Raw genomic sequence first — 21,886 nt, forward strand, 5'->3', positions numbered from 1 at the left:
TTTACACTGACAAAATACAGGTAAATAGCTGGAATTAGGATGTCTACATAATGTGTGCTGCATGGCAACAACACCAAGACCGAAAATATTGAACATTATTTATCCCATGAAGTGCTGTCACTAGGAAATGTAGAAAGCTTTTTACCAGCTTTGGAAGATGGGGGTTAACTGTATGCTGTATAAAGTATTATATAATACAGTGTAAATATTCCTATAATAATAAAAGGAAGGACAAAAGAGAAAGAATAAGGTGCAAATAAGTCCGGTTCACATTTATAAATTTCTCTTGAGGGTATAGTGTGTATGAGAGAGTTGTAGGCTTAGTTAGTTCCTCTATAATATAAAAGCAAACTCCCAATGGTGTGCTTTCATAAATAAAAATACTAATTTGCAAGATAAACTATGCATAGTTTCTGTATGCATAGTTCATCACACAAGCTAATAATTTTATTTTGGAACTGCAGTCTTAGGTTTCCACTTTACTGCACTGACACTGGGCCTATATGGACCCTGTACATTTGATTATTGTATGTGATCCCATAGCTTAAGGTTTTAAAGTAAACTGTGATTGAGTTATTCCACGACTTACTGCTTCACTACAGCTTGAACTGGGCACAAAAATAATTGTGACATAATGAGCGAAGGTCTGTCCTAATCCAATCAGTATTTAAGAATAAGCAATTAAATTGCTAAAATTATGCTTACATTCATTAGACATTTTGATTTTATTAAACTTTGAAAATAGAACAAAACAAAATATCTGAATATCAAATTAGACTATATCAAACCCATAAGATATCAAGGATTCTCAAGGTATAATCTGATCATTATAATTTTCTCTATGGAGTTGTAACTTGTAACTTTTTATAAAAGGTCAACTCTCGCCATCATCATTTTCATTAAAGGAGTGCTGAAATTCATTGAAAAATTATTTAAATAGTTTGTTGAGAAAAATCTAATTTTCACAAAACAGAAGATAGATGCATGCTTTTTCATACTTCTTCTTCTCTCCTCATCATCCCAATGTACGTAAACTGCAGAAAAGTTTACATTTAAAAGAGATAATGTTAATGTAAGAATGACATATCAAGCAGTGCTTTAATGTACACCTAATGTACACCGTCACACCTGAAGAAGGCTCCATGGCCAAAACATTGTGTTTTCTTTCTTCTCTTTTCAGCATGGAATAAACCTATTACTTGTGCTTTAATGTAATATTTTAATGTTTATTTTTCTTTTCATATCAACTGTTGGTTCATTTAAGCATGACAGTCAAGTCGGCAGTTTTTACTCATCAGATCTTAGAACAAGAAAAATAGCTAGGCCTGGTCAGTGCAGGACAGAAGACATCTAAGAAAAAGATACTTCCAACATGAGTGTACAGAGACCAGAGATCAGAGATCCTCAATACTTGGTCTTTAATGGCCCAGTGACACTTTTTAAAAGATGGGGGGTGTTAGAAAATCAGCATTAGTTTTATTTAAGATTATATGTTTATTCTTTGTTTACTTATTTGTTTATACTTTGTGTCATATGTGATTATTTTGTGAACATTATTAAGATGTTTCCAAAATTAGCTATCTTAATGAATAAAGTTAACATTAACCAAAAAATAAAGTGAAATTGTGTAAAAAGTAGATTTAGTGCTGGAACATGTAGCATGGAATGCTGAATCTTCAAGTGGTAATTATTTTTATACAACTGTTTTAATACTTGCATGGCTAAATGATCTTCAGATGTACTGTACAATGTATTTTTGTTAATGTTGCCTTACTTCAATGTTGATAATGATCTATTCACAATAAGTCTTTATAGTGAAAGATATATTTTTCATTTTGTCTTAATGTACAATTCTTGATACTAATTTTTTTGGGGGAAAAACATAAGATAGATTTCTATATTGTATACCTTCAGAGTTTTGTTTTTAAGAATATATTAATTTTAAATTTATATTCAGGTTTTCTTCAAGAAATGAACAATAAATGCTATGTAAATAAGTACATCTCTCTTGCACGCAAGTATTGTATGCAAGGAAATATAGATTTAATTTGGTGTAAAAATGTAGAAAAAAGATTCAAGTCCAACTTAAATCCCTACAAAGAAGGGGTATTATTTACACTGAGCAAAGGACAGTATAGTTCTTATAAAGAATATATGGCACTTTTCCCGATCATTGGCTTCTGCTCTACTTTACCACTTAGAGTCCATTTTGTAACTCCAATTCAAGACTGTCCATGCATGCACACAGTACAGCCAAAACACACCAGCTGGTCATGCTTATGTGCTTCTGTAGCTGTATCATGTCAGATAAAATTGTGTATTTCCATGGAAACTGTCTATAGTCTCAGATAATGCTGAAAGAAGGACAATAGTGCATATTGCTATTTTCAAGTGCAGTGATGTTAGATAAAACTACGGTAGTCCATTGCAAAAAGTAAATACTGTCTTAAGATGCTTTTAAAATGGATAACATTCATTGCATTATGTTCGTCCTTTTTTTTCTCAGACCTTTGGAAACCATTCACACGGGCTAAGACAGTTTGCCTTTGTTGTGTAAAAACAGAGCATTCCTATAAAAACTGTTATTCATACTGAGTAGTAGTAGTTTATATAAATAATTCATTAGTGAATTTCCTCGACTATTTAAACATGTTTTTGTCTTGTCTACATTAACTTAAGTAATGTAATAAAGTTTACACTTTTAATACATGTATGTATCATAGTACATCTGCATTTATTAGCTGGTGATCATATTTTAAATGGTAATTTTTGGTCTAATAAACAGAGAAAGTATAGTGCTCTATCTTCCCATAAGGATAAATAGACATTTTCTGTGTAATTTGAAATACAGTGCTCTTCCTGGACCCTGGATATTTTTTTTTCTAAATAACAAATAAGGTTTTTATAAGATATTATTTATTTTCTTAATGCATCCACATTTCTGTAACAACACATTCATTATTGGCAAAAGGTTAGGAAATTTTAAGATTTGGTCAATATGTTTTAAAAAGAGTGTTGTGATACACAAAGATGGACTTATTGACAAACTGACTTTGCAACATGCAACAGATACATTATCTTGGTCGCATGTTTCATTGGTTCATTCTGAAACCAATGAAATTGACATGAAATTGAGGAGTGGCCAAACTTAAGTGTCTTAATTTGTACACACCCATGTGGCTATGGGCTATAACTCCCCATGGAGAGAGATTGGAGTATTCAGTGCTAGAGTGTTGCCTAAATGGATTAAGACAGTAGGATGAAGTTGGATGATTTAAATCAATAACGTTGTGTTGCACAGAGTATTGTCAGCAGGCTTCACAAAAGACACTAGAACACTGAAAGTTAGGAGTTAAGGCCGGTAGTAGATTTCTAAGATCCACAACACATGTTGATGACCAGTACATGTGTATATAATGCTTGATATATGGGTGCTCGAATCACCCATATATCAAGTCAGACCACTTTTAACAGGCTCTACAAAAGGGGGCTACAGTATGTACAGTAATAGGCACTTGTGCTGTCAAGGTACCTACAAACAGAAATGGAAATCACTGTGTCCTGAACTCAATTGTGCAACTCTGCCTGCTTGTGTCTAAATGATCACAGCACTCTCATGAGCCTGTGGAACTGTGCATTGCATTTGTAGTGGGGTGGAATGCTCTGCCTCAGGACAGTATACTGTACAGTATGTAGATGAGTGGACAGTATGTTGTTAATGTCAGCATTTTAATAATTGTGGGAGTGTGTATTTACTGGGTAGTTCATTCACACAAAAAAACAAACCTATAGGAACCATTTCCTTTGTTTTTTTGGTTAAAGAAGTCAGTGGTAATTGGACATTAATGGATATACAGTGCAGTAGGCGTAACATTATGTGAGTAGTATAGAGTATATTGAACTAAATAGTATATACTGTAGATTTGATTTAAAGTCCTCTTTCACTGTAATTGATTAGTATTGTGTGACAAAGATAAAAAATACTTTCAACCCACATCATGTGCCAGACTAAAAAGTATTATACAAAGCACAGCAATAATTTTAACTACAATGTCAAGTATTTTTTCCCCCACAAAAATACCCTCTATGCTTAAAAAGTTACCATTAACCAAAAGTCTAAAGGTGCAATAGAAGCTTAGTATTTTAAGCTTAGATGGCATTCTAGGTCAAGGTCTAGGTAACACTAATGTGCTTTTTTATTACCTTGTGGTTTATTTTTCCCTGTTGTCTTTGTGAAGAAATCATTGTGGCTAAGTTGCTTTCAAACAAGGTCTTAAGAAATAACACAAAGGTCAGTTTCACATGGTGTTACCTTAACATTCCCAAGCTGTTAAACACAGAAACTGTACTCTGTTCTCAGTAGCAGTCTCTGCATGCTGTCTAGATTACACGCATTGCTTACACAGTACAATGACTTTATAGTCATTCCTTATCACAGTAAGCTTCTTTAGTGAATTTTCTCAGTTACCCAGTTCTCCTGTTTGAATTTTAAATCTGCTACTACAATTTTGGTTTTTATCACATCCAAATAAAATGCTGAAAGATAAATCAAAGATTGAGAGCGGCAGATACTTGGTATAAAAAATAAATACATACATAGTTTTGAGGAATATTCCTTATCAGAAAGCTACCTGAATTAATCACAGACTTAATTTCCATACAACATTGTAAGCATCTGTCATAATAAGTTAAGTGTAACATATGAAAAAAGGGCAGTCTTGCCTGGCTGAGATCTATGCATTAAATGAATGTTTTGAAATACTGCTGAGGCAGGCATTTGGATTGGTGTGCACATGGCTGGGAACTGTAAAGGCTGTCGCCAGGGCTACAGACCTTTGTTTTGATATACAGTACCCTCCAGCAAGTATTGATAGAATCTTTGTACCAGCATTTCTGGAGGATCAGAAACATTTTATCAGGGCAAGTTATGCCTTCTCCTCAGTTAAATTGCTACAATTTAACATACTGAGTGGAAGCATTTTTTAGGTGCGGAAATGAAGGTAAAGCACAAAAAGTATACAGTATGCTAAGGTTAGGTAGATTAAAATGGGGAGATGTATGGTTCGCTTTCTTTTATGATGAAGGGCTTAGAGAGGAGAAGTTAGCTCTCCCCATGTTAAGCTTACGACACAGGGGAATATGGTGAGGCAAAACAAATTACAAACCAAGCTGGGGTGGGAAACCAACCTGAGCCTCATTTTCACAATTCCCCACAGTTTATTATTTCTTAAATTGTCAGGTTATAATAAATAAGGAAGCCAGCAGACATATCACCCTGCAGCTCTCAACTGGCTACCCACTGAAGCTAAGTAGGATTGAGCCTGGTCAGTACCTGGATGAGAGACCTCCTGGGAATCTATGGTTGCTGCTGGAAGTGGTTTTCATGAGACCAGCAGGGGGCACCCACCCTGTGGTCTATGTGGGTCCTAATCCTAAAGGTATAGTGGTGGGGACACTATACTATAGTATAGTATAGGGCGCCATCTTTCGGATGAGACGTAAACCAAGGTCCTGACTCTCAGTGGTCATTAAAGATCCCATTTAATTTCATTTCTCAATTTCTCGGCATTTCTCGATAAGAGTAGGGAGTTATCCCAGTGTCCAGGCCTAACTTCCCCCCTCAGCTTTTACCGTGACCTACAAATTGTCCCCATGTATGATTGGCTTGCACTTGCCCTGCGATGGACTGGCACCCTGTCCAGGGTGTACCCTGCCTTGCGCTCGTTGCTTGCCGGGTAGGCTCTGGCTTCCCGCAGCACCTTATGGTATAAAGTGGTTTGGTAAATTATATGACATCATAAATAGGTTAAAAGGACCACATTAACAGCAGGATAATGTATATGGCTCACACATAGCCATGTAACTTGAACCAACCATAGGTTACTTGTCAGGTTTATGTATGCATAGCTTTTCCCTAATTAATCACAGCATATTGGATACAAGCACCTCCCAAGATAAAAGCAACTGCACTTTTCCACTTTTCACATAAGAACTGAGCAATATCACTGTTTAATGAAATATTAACTGTTTATATGGATACAATTTGTAGCTGAAGAAATTGTGTTCTCCGTTAAATATGTTTATAAGAAAATCCACAAGTGAATTTAATGGGTCTAAACTAAAACTGTGCATTTGATCTCTTGAAATTGGTTGTTTTTAAGACATTTATTTTTTATTTAAATTTTGAGAATCTGTAAAATGAATGTCTCCTTAAAATGCCAGGAAATCTCCACTCATTTGTCTATGTACACAACTAATAAACAAAATGAGTTTTGTCTAATAAGATGCATTAACCACAACACATTCTATTGGTTCCTATACTAATGTGTTGCATTTTTAGAGTCTATCAATTTATATTGTCCTCAATATACTGCTAAATACACAACATAGCATGGTTTTTCTGTCAAGTAATCATGTGACCATCTCTGCAAATACACAGTAGAAATGTTATTTTAGTACTGTTGTCAGAAATTGTAATAACCAAACACCATCCAGTTCCTACTTTGCTATTCTACAGATCATGTTGGGACTGCTGAGAAGGTCTGAAAGTGTTTGGTTTAAATACATTTCTGGTTCATTTTCCTTAATTAAAAAACTTATTAGGAAAAAATAACAAAAATATAAAAAATGAATGTATACAATGCCCCCTGTCTGTATTTACACAGTTAATTTTTAAAGAAACTAAACTGCCATTTTCATTACATGAAATAAATATGCATTCAGGGGTTTAAATGGGAGATGAAAGGTGTAGTATCTGATACTCAAAATAATTTGGTCCTGAGACTTTTTTTGTTTTGCAATTGACATTGTCTACAAAATTCAATTAATTTCATTCACTTTGGTCAGGTCAGAAAGAGACACCCACCAGGGTGGTATGCAGCAGCAGTTCTGTGTTAGCAATTCACTACACAGAAAATAAGGTAGAGAAGTGAGAAATTAACTCAATAGTTTTTGTCTTATTAATTAATTGTTTCAGGCTTTGTTATAATTTGATCAGAATTGTGCTTAGAAGCATGAAAAAAGAAAACATACAAGGTTAAATCTAAGAATGTATTAATTCATGGGTAGGATGTATTAAACTGTAATTAAAGATAATAAAAGCATGCACTTAAAATACAAATAAAAACAGTCCTGGTGCATAAGGAATGCAGTTTACAAAGGTACTCTAATTAAAAGATTTAAATAAACATTCAGCCTTATTACCTTTGGGATTTTCTTGCCAGACTTTGCAGTATGCTGATATACAGTAATGAAGAATAATGATGTACTTGTTTAATGTCATTAGTCCAACACAAGCAATCTAAATATGTACTATGTATAGTAGAAGAATTGTTCACACAGCATTCATTAAATAAGATAATTTTCTAACTCACATTGGTATTGCTTTTGAGTTACTACTGAGATAGAAAAATAGTGGAAAAATAAGCTTTATAATAATGTTTTGGATTAAATTCTTCAAAGGTTTAGGCACGTCTAGGTTTAGGCACAATTAAATGTCTTGATTTCTCAGTATCTTAGCTTTTGTTGTTGTTTTTTGCTTATATTATGTTTAATAATATTATTAAATGTTCTGGGAATGTAGACTTGCAGATGAATGTACTGAGCAATATTAACTTTGTACTGTCTTCTGGGCCACTGGCAAGGAGCTTTATGTTAAGTTCTGATTTACTGTACATCTTCATTTTTTTTCCCTCATATTAAGTATTCTAGGTTTGGTTTCAAATGTTTAAATAGTAATCAAATCACTGGAGGTTTTAAATGAAAACACTAGCTTGCTCACTGGAATGTATGGGCCAAGAAACCAACAGTAAATTAATTCTAAGCAAGATGAAAATACTTTATCTTTCCAAGGTGGAAATTCTTCATCACCAATAAACATGTACGATTCATGAACAATAGAAGGAATCATTGTTTCAAGAAATGCTTCCACACACTATGGATTGGAATGTATTTACTGTTGTTTCTTCTTGTTTCAACAGTTCTGTTCGGGCAGTTTGTACTCTTCCAGACATCTCTTAATGATGTCGTTGATGTTTATGATGGACCCAACCAACAGTTCCCTTTGCTCTCCTCCCTCTCAGGTTCTCATTCAGGTAAGTCCTTCTATCTTTTTATTATTAGTATTTTTAATGTTTTAGATCCTAAGTATTTACTGCCTCACTGCTTTTCCCCATTATTTTCAACAGCACATGTTTTCTCCCTTTTGATGTGCTCAGGTTATATTTCAGTACAGCTACAACTTAAAGCTATTTTTAATCCCTTATTATTTCTGACTTCATGTGTTTTTGCCTATAGCAAGCCATTGATAAAATTAATATTCATTGTCTCAGTGCAACAGCTTCCCCTGTTGATAAGCATACAATCTGGTCATGGTAAAATTATGTAAATATCACCACACTGTAACTGATAAAACTAACAAATGTCGTGGTCTTGTTATATTAGCTAAGATTAAAACTTTCAAACTTAAAAACTTACTGTATCAAATTGCATCAGCAAATACCAGGATAAGTGAGCAACAACAAATGTGCCATGAAGGATACTTATTAACCTGTTTGAGTCTAGTTTACTCAGAATAAGGAAGGGAATATGTTGCTGCTTTTCAAGTATACATCATCTGCTTACTGATGATTTCTGAATGTTACTACTGCATTCCATACGTAAACAATCACAATTCTCATTCCCAAGATTTTCCCTGTTCGCTTCCTAATTTTGTGGCACGAATGGCAAAATTCTCTCCCATGAGAGAAAATCTCAGGACTCAAAACAAGTACAGTACAAGCTCGTTTATAAATATAAAATCATATATCTTGTATTTTATCATTAATAGAATGGTTAGGTAAAAATAAGCAGCTTATTAATAATCACAATAGTGTTTTGATATCTTATAGAGTTGTTTAGGGGATATGAAAATTTAGGATCTTATATAAAGTTGGTAGTGCTTGACATCTTGTGTGTCCTTTGCTTATCCACACATTTTCTCAGAGATAAGATGACTATACCAACTGTAAATCTGTCTTATTGTATATTTCTGATTGCAGAATATAAGGTAAAATCAGAAAATACATTTCTCCATTAAAGAATTGTCTATTCAATTCAACACAAAAAATAAAGATGTAAATCTTTATTTATCGAATTGCCTTAATCAACCTCTTGCCTACAGTGAATCTACCATCAACCTGTCAGCAGGTTGAGAGATTGATCAACACTTAAATGGTTTTTGTGTCATAGACACTACCTGTGCCAGCATCACTCCATGAGTTCTGCTGTTTAAATTAATCAACACCTCAGTTAGAAGCCTTTACTGCCGTGTAATTGAATGGTTTCTGAAATTAGAAGTTTTTTTGTGTAGAAAAGGGGCAGGTATTGATATTATCACATGTGTTGTGCTTACAGTACATAATAAAAATACACTTTGGCAGTCATGTGACATTACAACGTTTTTATTGAGCTTTTGATGAGGAGAAGAAAATAAAAAAGTTTAAAACATTTAATGACCATTATTTTGAATTCCTAGTCAGGTCAAAAAGGACACATTTATTCCCTCATAAATAATCACAGAAAAGACAGTAAATGACAACATTGAAATGTCTTTATTTTAATGTGCATCTCATAAGAGCCAGTTTAACATCTTAGTAAGTTAGATTTATTTGTACTTGAAAATGAGCATCTTGATTTAAACATATTTACATCTGTCTAGTAAACTAAAATATTTTGGGAAATGTTTTATAGGTAGTAATAGGTTAATACATGGAATATTACTTGCAAAATAATTATGCTGAGCTGTTAAATAAAAGACAGTGAGAAGTTCAAAAGCATAATTTTTAAAAGGATGAAAACCTCCCTGGCAATCAATAAAATACATTAAACGTATCCGTTTTATTTTATCTTGTTATGCTCAAAACAAATGCTAGAGTGTTTTATTAGATTCCAACATGAAAGGCTAAATAAGTAGCTAGTAAGATCAAGCTTAGTTTAGTACAAACATTTTATCAAATGGACATTGAAGTATGTATTAACAGTATAAAAGATATACAAAATGGCCTGGTCATGAGGAATCAAAGGGAATATTTTTAAAACACTGAAGGAGATGCAACACTTTCAGGTAAGCATGCATACCAAGTAACAAAATAAGAATTTCCCCACTAAAAAAATAAAGTGAATTACTCCCACCTTTTTGAGCACACTGTGACTGATTAATTTTGTCATAAACATTTTACAGGTTAGACCTAGATGGGTAATATCATCAATGTGTGTTTCTTATTAGTATTAGCTTCTGTATCTCATAGCCTGCCATGGTATCTTAGAACTCTGTCCTCCATTCCTCCTGATGTCTACCTTCATTCTCAATATTCCAGTATAAAACAAATTTCAAAAACACATGTAAAGTATACATAAACACCCCAAATAAACAAGTTCCATAGCCTATCCCTTAAATAATTAAAAATATGCAGAATTAATATTTCAAAATATGTTGATAGAATACATTATGTAATTCAATGCTTGCATTTGGTCATATCAGAGCAAAATATTCTTTGAGTTCATCTCAGTTAATCAAGTGTCAATACTGTAAGTATTTATGACACATTCACTTTAAGTAAATTATGTAAAAGTCAGTGTTTGGTTTCATTCCCCTTTGACACAATAACACCACAATAGCAGTTGTTATTTAAGTAAATGTCTTTACTTTATGTAAATATAATAAAAGAAAATGATCTTGTTAAATTCAGAAAACTGTACCGTATTTGGTATCTACTCTGTTAGAAGGATCCAAGGATATAGTGTTTTTTCGAGGATCAACTTTGTAAAATATCACAGTGAAAACATTTTGAAGTGCAAATTGAACCTTCAAGCAGATGTCATGTTACATGAACTTGCTTCCCTTCTTTTTCGTCCCTTAAATTACACACCACTTTAGCCTGTAGGTGATATTATAAGGTTCCTAATACAGCATGCATACAGCATGCAGGTGTTGCCTGGTTTTCATTTCAGTTATGTGGATCTTTTAGGTCAATGTGTAATAAAATTTCTGCCAAAGGCCTATGTTCTCTTTGGCCTGCTGGGAGCAGACAGCTTATAAAAAAGCTTTTTTTAAGAGTATTTCATTTTTAACCATTCATAAGTGAAAAGTGCGAATGGACTTTGATACCTCTTGGATCATTGTGCTTTTGTTTAAAGAGCCATCCATTTTGTTTAATTTGATGTCATGCAAAAATGCATCTGACACAAAATAATGTATATAGATTATGTCAGATTTGTTTTTGCTCATTTTTTATCTTCACACAATATATATTAGAAGAGTAGGTTTCTATACTATTACACTAACAATTTGGCAATGTAATCTTCTGCCATTCTTACATTCCTCAACATTATAATTATTTCCTCTTCCAGCTGACACTCACATTGATATCCTTGGATTTCTAACTTGACAAAACCATATTCTTTAGAATGCTTTCTTGGAACACTGTATACTTCAACAATTTAGCTAAACACAAATGATCAGTATATGAGCAAATTACAAAACATGAAAAATACAGTATAATTAAAGAATTTCTTATCATCATGTTCACCACAGTATTTGAGTAGGAGGGAACAAGTAATAGGTTTATTCCATGCTAAAAAGAGAAGAAAGAAAACTTTGTTTTCTTCAGCATGGAATAAACCTATTACTTGTTCCTTTGCAGCCTATGCATGCTGACGCAGCTACCCACCGGTACCACTACAGTATTTGAGTATCCTTTCATGTCATGAAGAACGGTTTATTTTGTATGTGAAAATTGTTGAGGGGCTCTTAGTGAACTGCTGGTTTGAACTGCAATGCAAGAATGCTGGACAGAAAGACTACTATGCAATTCTGTACTATAATACAGTATATACTGTAGGAACATGTGTCATGAAACTAAGTAACCTATTGTTAAAAAGTAAAAAGAAATTATCTTTAGCAAATAGGGAGGAGGAAGATGAGCATGATCCTGGAATGCTGCCAATACAATAAGCACAGTGAAGCATGATAGATAACAGAAAATATTTAAGGACTGTTCTAATTTAATCGCTTTGAGAAAAACACAGCGAGCATCTCTGTGTGTTTCACTCCCATGTGCATGAAATAAAAACTGCTTTTAACTTCTGAGATGGATTCCTGATTGTCTTTTAAGGGGAACATTTTCTCCAACAAAAGAGTCCTGGAAATATCACTTTTGTCTAGTGCATTATTGAAATTCATCTACCTCTACTACATGAAATTGGGAATACTAAGGATTTAAACTTCAGGCAATTACTTGGATTCTAAAAGACGTCTACTTATTTCTAAAATACTTCTGTTGCTCCAGACATATTGTATTCAAAATGAGTGCTTTACTATTAAATGTGTTAAATAAAGGTTTATTTTTTAAAAAACAGAGCTTTTAATGATGAATTTCTTATCTTATTTTTATTGACTCATTTCCAGGTAACCTGTAATATTTCAAGATAGTGTTCCAGCTATCTAAATAATGAAAGTAGAAAAATATACTTAATTTAAGGTCTGCTTTGTTTACAGGGGAGTCACTTCCTTTAAGTTCAGGCAATCAAATTACCATCAAGTTTACAACAGTTGGTCCAGAAACAGCTAAAGGATTTCATTTTGTTTATCAAGGTAAGCTGTAGTTATGTTTTCTTTAAAAGACTAAGAATCTTATAACATCTTATATTAACATTTTTTGTTATTTTAAACCCTTTGAAAGACTAAACAAAAACGATTCACATCTCCTATAATATAACAGAAGCAATAATCATCACTAGTGTACAGAAATACAGTTCCCTGATGCTATCATCCTTCCAGAATTTCGGATCTGCGGTGCAAGAGATTTACAGTGTTTTACTAATAGAATTTAAAAATGGATTAATTTGTGATACATGTATTCCTTTCCGTTTAGAAGGGGCAAAACTCAGTGTGTGCACCGATGCCATTATAGATGTTATGCTATTTAAGAATTAAGATAATAGTTAAGGGGCACATAATACTGTGTAAACTCCATGAATTCAACAACATAAAATATTATTGACTTTTTTTTTATCTTGCAAACCAAAGTTTTTTTTCCCCCAGACTTTTAAATGTGGCCTACAGTTCTGCAGAAGTGATGTGGATTAGCACCATGTGACTCTTCCCCTTAGGCAGTTTGCCAGAAGATGTTTTACATTTATTAAAAAATAACCTACAGAACACAATTTTCTAATTAAACAATGGGGCTACTAAAACATACCAGCATCCTGATCAGTAGATAGAAATGTTTTACGTTTACTAAAGGGGTTTATATAAGCCCTTTAAGATTAAGCCCACATATCAAGTTTATGAGCATAGCTTTTTTAAAAAAAAAATCAAACCTTTTTGTGTGGAATGAAGCATCTACAATTGTGAATTATAAGTTAATATATATAAAAAATGTTAATCACTTTATGAATTAACATACCATAAGGGTCATAGAGTACCAATGAAATGTATTCTACTACACTTCTACAGTGTGCCTATAAATGCAGTATAATAAACAGTTCAAACATCAGATAAGGTGAAAGGCAAAGAAGCCTTAGTATTTTCCTAAGGGGTACGATAATGGATGTGAGGGCATACACTTTTTCATTCAGCAAAGTGAAAGCATTATGCAACTTGATCACCAGCACAATCTTCTGAGTCATCTGGACCCGAAGCACAATAACTCAAGTGATCCCAGAATACTAAGGGACAAACACACCATAGTAGCTCTGCACACAGAGTTCTGTAAAACTATTCTCTGTGTGCAAAGAAAAGCACCAAAGAATGTATGCAGAGCAGAATTAGGACACCAGCCACTGCTGATCAATATACAGATGAGGACAATAAAATGTGGTCCAATTTTAAAAAGCATTTACAAGAACTTCTATTATCACAAAGCCCTGGTTTGCTGGTCCAGAGGCTCTTTGCCCTGAGCCACACCAACACCAGCAAGCCTCAGGACAATAATGCTGTAACACTTCAATACAGTTCTGCAGAATTACAGAATTACAGCCAAATTACAGAACAAGCCAAACAACTGTACTTCACCCTGTGGGACACACACAAACACAGTGCAAATTAGAATACTAAATTGATAAAAGACAATACACACTGGCCAAGAATCTGACCAGGCTAATAAGCAGGAAGGAGAAAAAGACCCCGATGAAGTACAAGCTCAGGGACCACAGCCTGAGCAAAAACAGCATTTGACTTAATTTCCTGGAAGCTCTGCTAGAAGTGTTCAATAGCAGTATATTAAATGACAATGTCACTTTAGAAAGTAAACTTAATGTATGATATGAGATATGAGAAAATATTTTGCTATACACTTAGAACAGACTTTACTATTGAGTGAAGAAGGTGTTGAGGTATAAACTAATTTCACATATACACTGTATTCTCATATGCCTAATGTGCACTTGATACCCAAAGCAGAAAACACTGTTTTATATGAATAGTGGCTTAAATTTAAATGTTTGCAATAGTTTCTTTTATCTTAATCTTTTGCTGTTTGTTCATTGAAAATTTAAAATGATACATCATTTTATAATCTTTGTGTTTACATGCATGCAGCTGTTCCACGGACAAGTGCGACCCAGTGCAGCTCTGTACCAGAGCCAAGATTTGGGAAAAGGATTGGAAATGATTTTGCAGTTGGCGCAGTGGTTCTGTTTGAATGTAATCCAGGATACACTCTACATGGATCAACAGCTATTAGATGTGAAACAGTTCCCAATGCTTTGGCTCAGTGGAATGACTCTCTTCCCACTTGTGTTGGTAAGTAAAGAAGTCCTTATCTTTCAAAATAATGTGTTTGATCCCAGAAAAAAAGAAAAAAATATGTAGAAGTTTTGTTAAATTCAAGAACCTAACCTTGGTATCAGTTAGACCAAATCAATAGATATGTTAGCATGCAAAAATACAAATTGCAGCTTTTGGGATGCCTTTTTAAATAATGGAATGCTTTTATTTTAAAACAGTCATATACTGTATCATGATAATGTACTTTGAGACCAACTGACAATAAATTCCTGTTGGCAGCAAAATAACCAAATTAATTCATGTTTCCTATTGTCGAGCAATTGGAAATGAACCTCTTGCTTTTTCACAAGAGGTCCTTAACTGCCAACAGGTGAGAAATGTTGTCTGTCTTATTTTTATTTTTTTGCCTCATGTGATATCATTAAGGCAAATACCTCTTAGGGGTGTGCAGAAAATATATAGACGTCTATCTTCTTTGTGAAGGAAAACATTACAATTCTTGCATTAATTCCTGCTGTAGTAGAGAAGGAGCAGATATGTGCCCCAATTATAATTTAATCAAATATATATATTATAAAAATATTTAAAGGTGAAGGGATTTCAGGAATAAACTTTCGCTAACCATTTCATTTTTTTTTTGCACATCCCTAGTCCCGAATAGTGGTATTTGTTGTCTATTTAGTCCCCCCTAAAGTTATAAAGTTGTAGACCTATTTTCTTATAAATGTTTTTGTTTGCATGGTGCAAGGAAAAGTGAGGGATGGCACCGCTGGAGAATGGAGCACATTTGATCCCTACTTAGTGCTTTCTTCTTCCCAGGGTAGGTGTAGCAAGTGACTGTAAGAGATAAAGTTTGCTGCATACTACCCTGACAGTCCACCACCGTAAATTACTAGTTAAATCTACTTCACACCTTAAAATGAGTTTAAAATGAAGTGTTTACTTAAGATCTCTAGAAAAACTTTACTCACAGAGAGAACTGTAATATGTAGGAACGAAAAGAACCCACTCCACATAAATCTGATTAATGGTTCATAGGTGCATGATGTTACAGGCTCTTCTGACTGTACATGTGGACTTTATTATGTTTGAGGCTCATTTCTGTTGAAGGGTTAAAGACCAGAGGTATTAATCCCGATTACCATTGAGCACATAGCACAGTAGATAACAGTGGTAAAATATGGATGAGCTTGAAATTGCATTGAACTGAATCAGTTTAATAATTTAAGTGGTGAACATGAACATATTTAACTGCGTTAAATCTCTAGCGAATACTTAAAACATTTCCTCACAGATATTGGACATCAATCACTATGTCTGTACCTGCTTTTAACTGTTTAAACAAAGTGATTGGCATTGACCTCTATATTATCCATGTTGTCCTAGACAGATAGCATCAGACATTTGCAGTGGAAAATATGATAGCAGCATTAAATACCCTGAGAAGCTTTTGTCATTTACATTTACTTTCTTTTGTTGTATTTGATTATCATCAAGGCAGAAATGGTAAAGCCTTTTGAAAGGAAAGAAATAGCTCTCAAAAAAGGATACAATAAAGATCATTTTTGTTTCTCCCAGTGATTCAAAGATAGGAGCTTACACTTACACTGTATACTGTATTTAGAAAGAAAACATCTTTCTTTTGTTCCTTCTACAGTTTTTTGCTTTACTGAAGTATAGTAGTAAAACTGTGAGTGTAAAACATATACAGTATATAGTGCATGTAATAGACATGCATAAATTCTGTCTCATAAACAGGCTTTTCATAGTCATTTTTCCCTTTTACTGTAAATACCCAGTATTACAAAGGTTATATCAGCAAAACTGATTAAGATAAAAATATATTAATCCTGTAAAGCTTTTTTTTGGAGATTGTAATTCAGATTTACAAAAACACCTGCATGGAGAACCTCATAGAGCAATTTTTGTGAGATAAGGTCACATACATTTTTTTTAATTGAAATATTTTAATAGCAGTCTCTGTCTGCGTTTTCCTCCTAGTCTCCTTTTCCGCTCACTAACCTATTGATTTACAATAGAAAATTAATAGGAAATTAATATAAGTAACATTCCATGTGAATGCTGTTTATTTTGATTTTGCTCCCACGGTGGGTCCTGGTTAGAATAAATATAAAACTTATAAAAACCTTAAAAGAAAAACACCACCCTGTAGCCTGATCTCATATGTCTCAGAAGCTAAGCAAACCTGGGCCTGGTCAATACAAGAATGGGAGGCCTCTAAGGAAAATCTGGAGTTGATCAAGAGATGGTGTTTCAAAGTGGTGTTTGGTGGAATAGTAAGTGACACTTTTCCCTAGGGGCAGGAATTTCCAAACCAGTGCTTCAGTTTAGTGATAGCAGACGCTGTGCTCTAGGTAGTGTTGTCTTTCAGATAAGACATTTTTTAAATACCCCACTAACATTTACCTTTGCCCCATACTGCCTGTAGTCATTTAAAATTTTTTGTACTTGTATTATATGTGTTGTGTCCTTTGTTAAACCTCGTAAAAATTGTAATTCGCCGTAGATAAGGATGTCTGCTAAGAAAATAAATATGAATGCCATCATGCTTACTACTGCATACAAATGAAATCCATGATTTTTTTAGAAAGCAAGCAATCCGATTTGAAAAGCTCTTAATGAGAAACAAAGAAGTCAGGCAGCCAGTTCTCTGCAGAATATATCCAATTTCATACACATGAAGCTTAGTCATTTTTAGCCAGTTACTTGTATTTCTTTTGAAATCTCACCCCTTTAAATTTTTTAAATGAATGTGTTTGATGTGTTTTCTGTATTTTCCAGTTAGAAAAAATACCAATTAAAGTCTAAATCCAGTTTTCCATATGTTTATATGGTTATAATGAGCATATCTCTAATAAGATTGTCCATTAATTGCAGAAAATAATGTTTTCAAAAAGCATTCGTTTTCTAATTCTCAAATATTTTATATTCCTGAATACTAATTCTCTTGTAGGCATACAATATCTCTAAAGTTGCAATGTGAATTTAATTGTTTACATTTCTGTAGAATTTTTAATTCCATAGATTCTAAAGCTTTTCGGAGGTGAGGTGACCCAGTCCATCCACCACTGTTCAATGTTCAATGCCCTCCTGGATGAAGTATGGCAGTCATTATTCACCAGCATACCCATTACATATCAGATAAGATTATAGAATTAAGAAATTACTTCACCAAATTAATTGAGGGGGGAATATACAGTAGGTAGGCCAGACTGTGTGGGTCAAATGTTGTTCTAATAACAACAATGTCAGTCGAGGCATTGGTTTAGAAATCACATCCAAAGGACAATACATGTACCTGCTCGCAGGGTGTTCCCTGTCACTGTACCGGGGCAATTAAATTGGAAATTATGGTCCACAACGAAAAGAGCCACTTACCACTCCACCCACATCACTTACAGGTGTTTGTAGACCTGCTGTGTTAGCTAAGGTTGCACTTAGTACTTTTATTTTGTTTCACAATACACTTCATTGTGCAAGCCAGGTATTCTAGTTTATTTATTGCTACCATCCTATTACTAAATCCAAATTCCAGTATAAGACATCCTGTCAAGAGCTTGCATAGTGCCTATTGGATACAAAAAGATTAAGACTGGTTGTTCTCCTTTTCTGTTGTAGCTAGAAACATTCTGATTTGCATATAATATATCTAGGAGACATTTGCATTTTGTACTATATTCAAACACATTTTCTCCAACTGCTCTGGTTTCCTCCCATTGTACCTACCAAAGACAGGGTACCCAATTGCTAGGGTAACTGATGTCTCTGAGTTGGTATAAGAGTCTGGTAATGGATGAAAATATCTAGGAATTGTCATTTTCAAATGCTTGTCAATTGCTTTTGCTTTGTTTTGATATTAAGTTAAGTAGGATTCCTTAATATCAAAAAGAGTTTCCTGAATAAAATGGCTAATGTGTTATGATTTCTTCTAACATTAAAATATATGTGTAATGGTTAGCCATTTGCTTGGCAATAGAATACATGTACATTTTATTGTGCATGCAATTCAGCTCATCAAAAAATTTTCTTTCTGAACAATGTGTTTTGTCATTAAATTACCTTGCAATCATGCTACCTCACCTCTGGCTTTTTTATCAAAACATGTAAAGTAATGATTGAGCAGAGAACAATGATTTGAGTAAGAAGATTGTGTTTTCTGGCAGTAAATCCCTGACCGGACATATTTCAAGGGTGTTCTACTTTTAACCACAATGTGTATTATCATTATGTCGGCTGCTATGAGGACTATGATTGTGTTTACGAAATGGTACTGATCCTTGTCAGAAGTCACCCCATTATTATATCTGATCTGTTAAGTACACTTGAAAGAAATGGAAATTTCCAGTGAAATGTCTGGGCTTACACCCTCTAGTCCCTAAGATTAATATCCCCCTTTTTTTCTCTATTTGTTCTCTATATTCTTCACAGTTACAGTTTTGCAATTATTGTAATTTAAACACTGGAATTGATTGGATTATAAATAATTTATAGTATTTACAGTATAGTAATAATTGTAATGCATTATCTCAGTAATATAAAAATGAAAGGCAAATTCATGGGGTGAATGAAAGCCCTTGACAAGTTCCTCATATCAACCCTACAGCCCTATTTTGTCTGTCAGTCACATAAGACACAACTGTTACCATGTATGTGTACAGTTTCCTGAGATGATATTACATAATAATGGTGTTTTCAGACATGCTTTTTAAATGTTATATTGCTTTTTTGACTTCCAGATTCTTTGCTTTGCTCTTTTGTACGTTTTATATGGAAATGCATTCATTGCTGCTTTGTCCAATAAATTAGATTTTGATTTCTGCAAAAACAGTTTAGTTTGGAAACAGAAATTTAGATACCCTTTTGCTGCTTCATGCGTCTTTTATTTATTAATGCGGCAAAACAGTATTACTTAACTTCTACTTGTTCTACAAGTAGTACTGTAGTGAGTAGTATAATGCATAAGTAACATTTTACATACTGTTTGGTTTGGTTGTAAATCTCTTCAATTAATAGGATATGTTACAAACAACAGAAACACTATAAAATATATAATGGCATGATGTATTTTTTTCCTGAAAATGCAGTTTTTAATGAAAGCATTACATTTTTTAATTAAATGACCCATTACCTTTTGAATTACCATTCTATGTCCTGAGTTATTTGTTACGTCTCTGAACCATGTGGCTTTTAAACTTCATCTTAATGTTATATTTCATTTTTTTCCATCAGTCATGTGCTTTATATTACATGCTATGCTTTCTTATTTCAAAGTTCTGAATTTTGCTTTTAGTGCCCTGTGGAGGAGTTCTAACCAAGCGCAGAGGAACCATTCTGTCTCCCGGTTATCCAGAGCCATATGACAACAATTTGAATTGTGTGTGGAAGATCTCTGTGCCAGAGGGAGCTGGAATTCAAGTGAGTGAGCTTTTGAAGTCTCATGAATTAAATGTACAAGAATTAAAATATTGCTATTATAAAAACTTAAATAAAGGGAATTTTTAATGTCAGATGAATTATGGATTAGGCCAATGTTTAATTTAATATGGAAAGCATTTTGAACTTGAATCATGTTTTCTTGTTCTATTCAGTATTTGTTTTTCGCTTGTAGATTTAGTGACTTGGATGTCTTTGGTCCCGAAGGAGATTTTTCGATGTCCAACTGTAGTTACTGTTAGTCATTGTAAAACAAACAGATTTTGACTAGAAATTTATATACTGTGTACTGTCTTCCCTTGCTTTTTCCCTATGTTCCAGATTCAGGTTGTAAGTTTTGCTACAGAACATAATTGGGATTCATTAGATTTCTATGATGGGTCAGATAACAATGCACCAAGACTTGGCAGTTATTCAGGTAAACTGATGATTATCACAAAGTGTTATGAATGTCATGCACATAGTCATCAAAAATGTCATATGTCAATTTTTAAATTTTCTGTAATAGTGTTAAAATGCCTTTATGATGTAGGTCAATGGTACAATTAACTATCTTGTCAGGAATATAAGTGTTTCTTGGCATTTAGATTTAAGAGACTTCTCAGCTCCCTTTAAGTTGTTTTAGATTATGTGCACAATCAGAAGATGAATGTATGATGAGAGGGGTTATCCTACTTATATGTGGACAGAGTAGTGCTCATTTAAACAACCTTTCAACTTGTCATTTCCTATTCAAATAGTGCTTTATCATCCATGAAAATTACAGTTTCTTTGGGATGTTTGCTTTGTGATGATTAAGTACCCATCTACTGATGCAAACCACAGATAAAACACAATAAAGCACGTTATGAGCAGGGAATTCATTTCTACATTGCTGTCATCAAATGCCTTATAAACCCTTCATTTTGATATTCTTCTATTTGTCTTGTATTATCTTCCTGTCATCCACCAAGGTTGTCAACAGATGTGACATTCTTTCAGCAAACAGCGTCCCCTAGCTTAATTTCTACAGAGATTTTCATTGGCTCTTTTTTAATAATAAGGGCTACATCTTGGGTCTCACAATGCTACTTTCTTAGTACATCCTAGGATCTATTTTCTGATCATACCTTACATTCACTTTTGGAATCTTTTGTATAAGAACATAAAAAAGGGTGACCTACAAAAGAAGGTCATTTGGCTTATCTTGACCATAACATTTACAGTATATGTCTTATACACTTATATAAATGTATAATTATAAAATTATATTATGTTGTTATTGTATTTTTACAGAATCCAAATTTAGATAACTGATAGAAAAAAAAATAGCAACACTGAATGACTTTGTGTTATGTTTGTTTTCTCTACTTGACTAAATGTTATTCACAAAAAATGAATGGACATTTTTAAAATAACAGGGGAGGTACAGCCAAAGTTGTCATCTTGCTCTTTATGTGGACTGAAGATAGATGGCATGTGCAGTGCACTTCTGACATAATTGTGTGTGTTTCTAAATTCCCATGCCAAGTCAAAGATTTACAAAAGATTAATGTAATCATGCCACAGAAAATGTCCAATTTGGCTCTACGCAAGAAAATGTGTTCACAGTTGTACTCGAGCAGCTGTGGTCAAAATTACAGGAGTCATTATCATACTGAGTTCGTGTGTTTTGTGTATGCTATT

The 21,886-nt window shown here is 33.6% G+C and overlaps 1 protein-coding gene across 3 annotated transcripts in view; it reads left to right on the forward strand.

Annotated features, from left to right (window-relative positions):
* csmd3b (CUB and Sushi multiple domains 3b) overlaps positions 1–21,886 on the forward strand; it is a 581,296-nt gene that overhangs the window by 459,735 nt on the left and 99,675 nt on the right. For 2 of the 3 annotated variants that reach the window (XM_088929238.1, XM_088929240.1), the window contains exons 32-36: positions 7,980–8,093; positions 12,536–12,631; positions 14,579–14,782; positions 20,079–20,203; positions 20,543–20,639. In XM_088929238.1, coding sequence (XP_088785364.1) covers positions 7,980–8,093; positions 12,536–12,631; positions 14,579–14,782; positions 20,079–20,203; positions 20,543–20,639 — 636 coding nt within the window. Of the gene's footprint in view, positions 1–7,979; positions 8,094–12,535; positions 12,632–14,578; positions 14,783–15,515; positions 15,588–20,078; positions 20,204–20,542; positions 20,640–21,886 lie in introns of all 3 variants that reach the window. The other variant, XM_088929237.1, reaches the window with a different exon arrangement.

The sequence above is a fragment of the Atractosteus spatula genome, chromosome 12, assembly GCF_055471065.1.
Source record: "Atractosteus spatula isolate fAtrSpa1 chromosome 12, fAtrSpa1.hap1, whole genome shotgun sequence".
NCBI classification, from domain to species: domain Eukaryota; kingdom Metazoa; phylum Chordata; class Actinopteri; order Semionotiformes; family Lepisosteidae; genus Atractosteus; species Atractosteus spatula.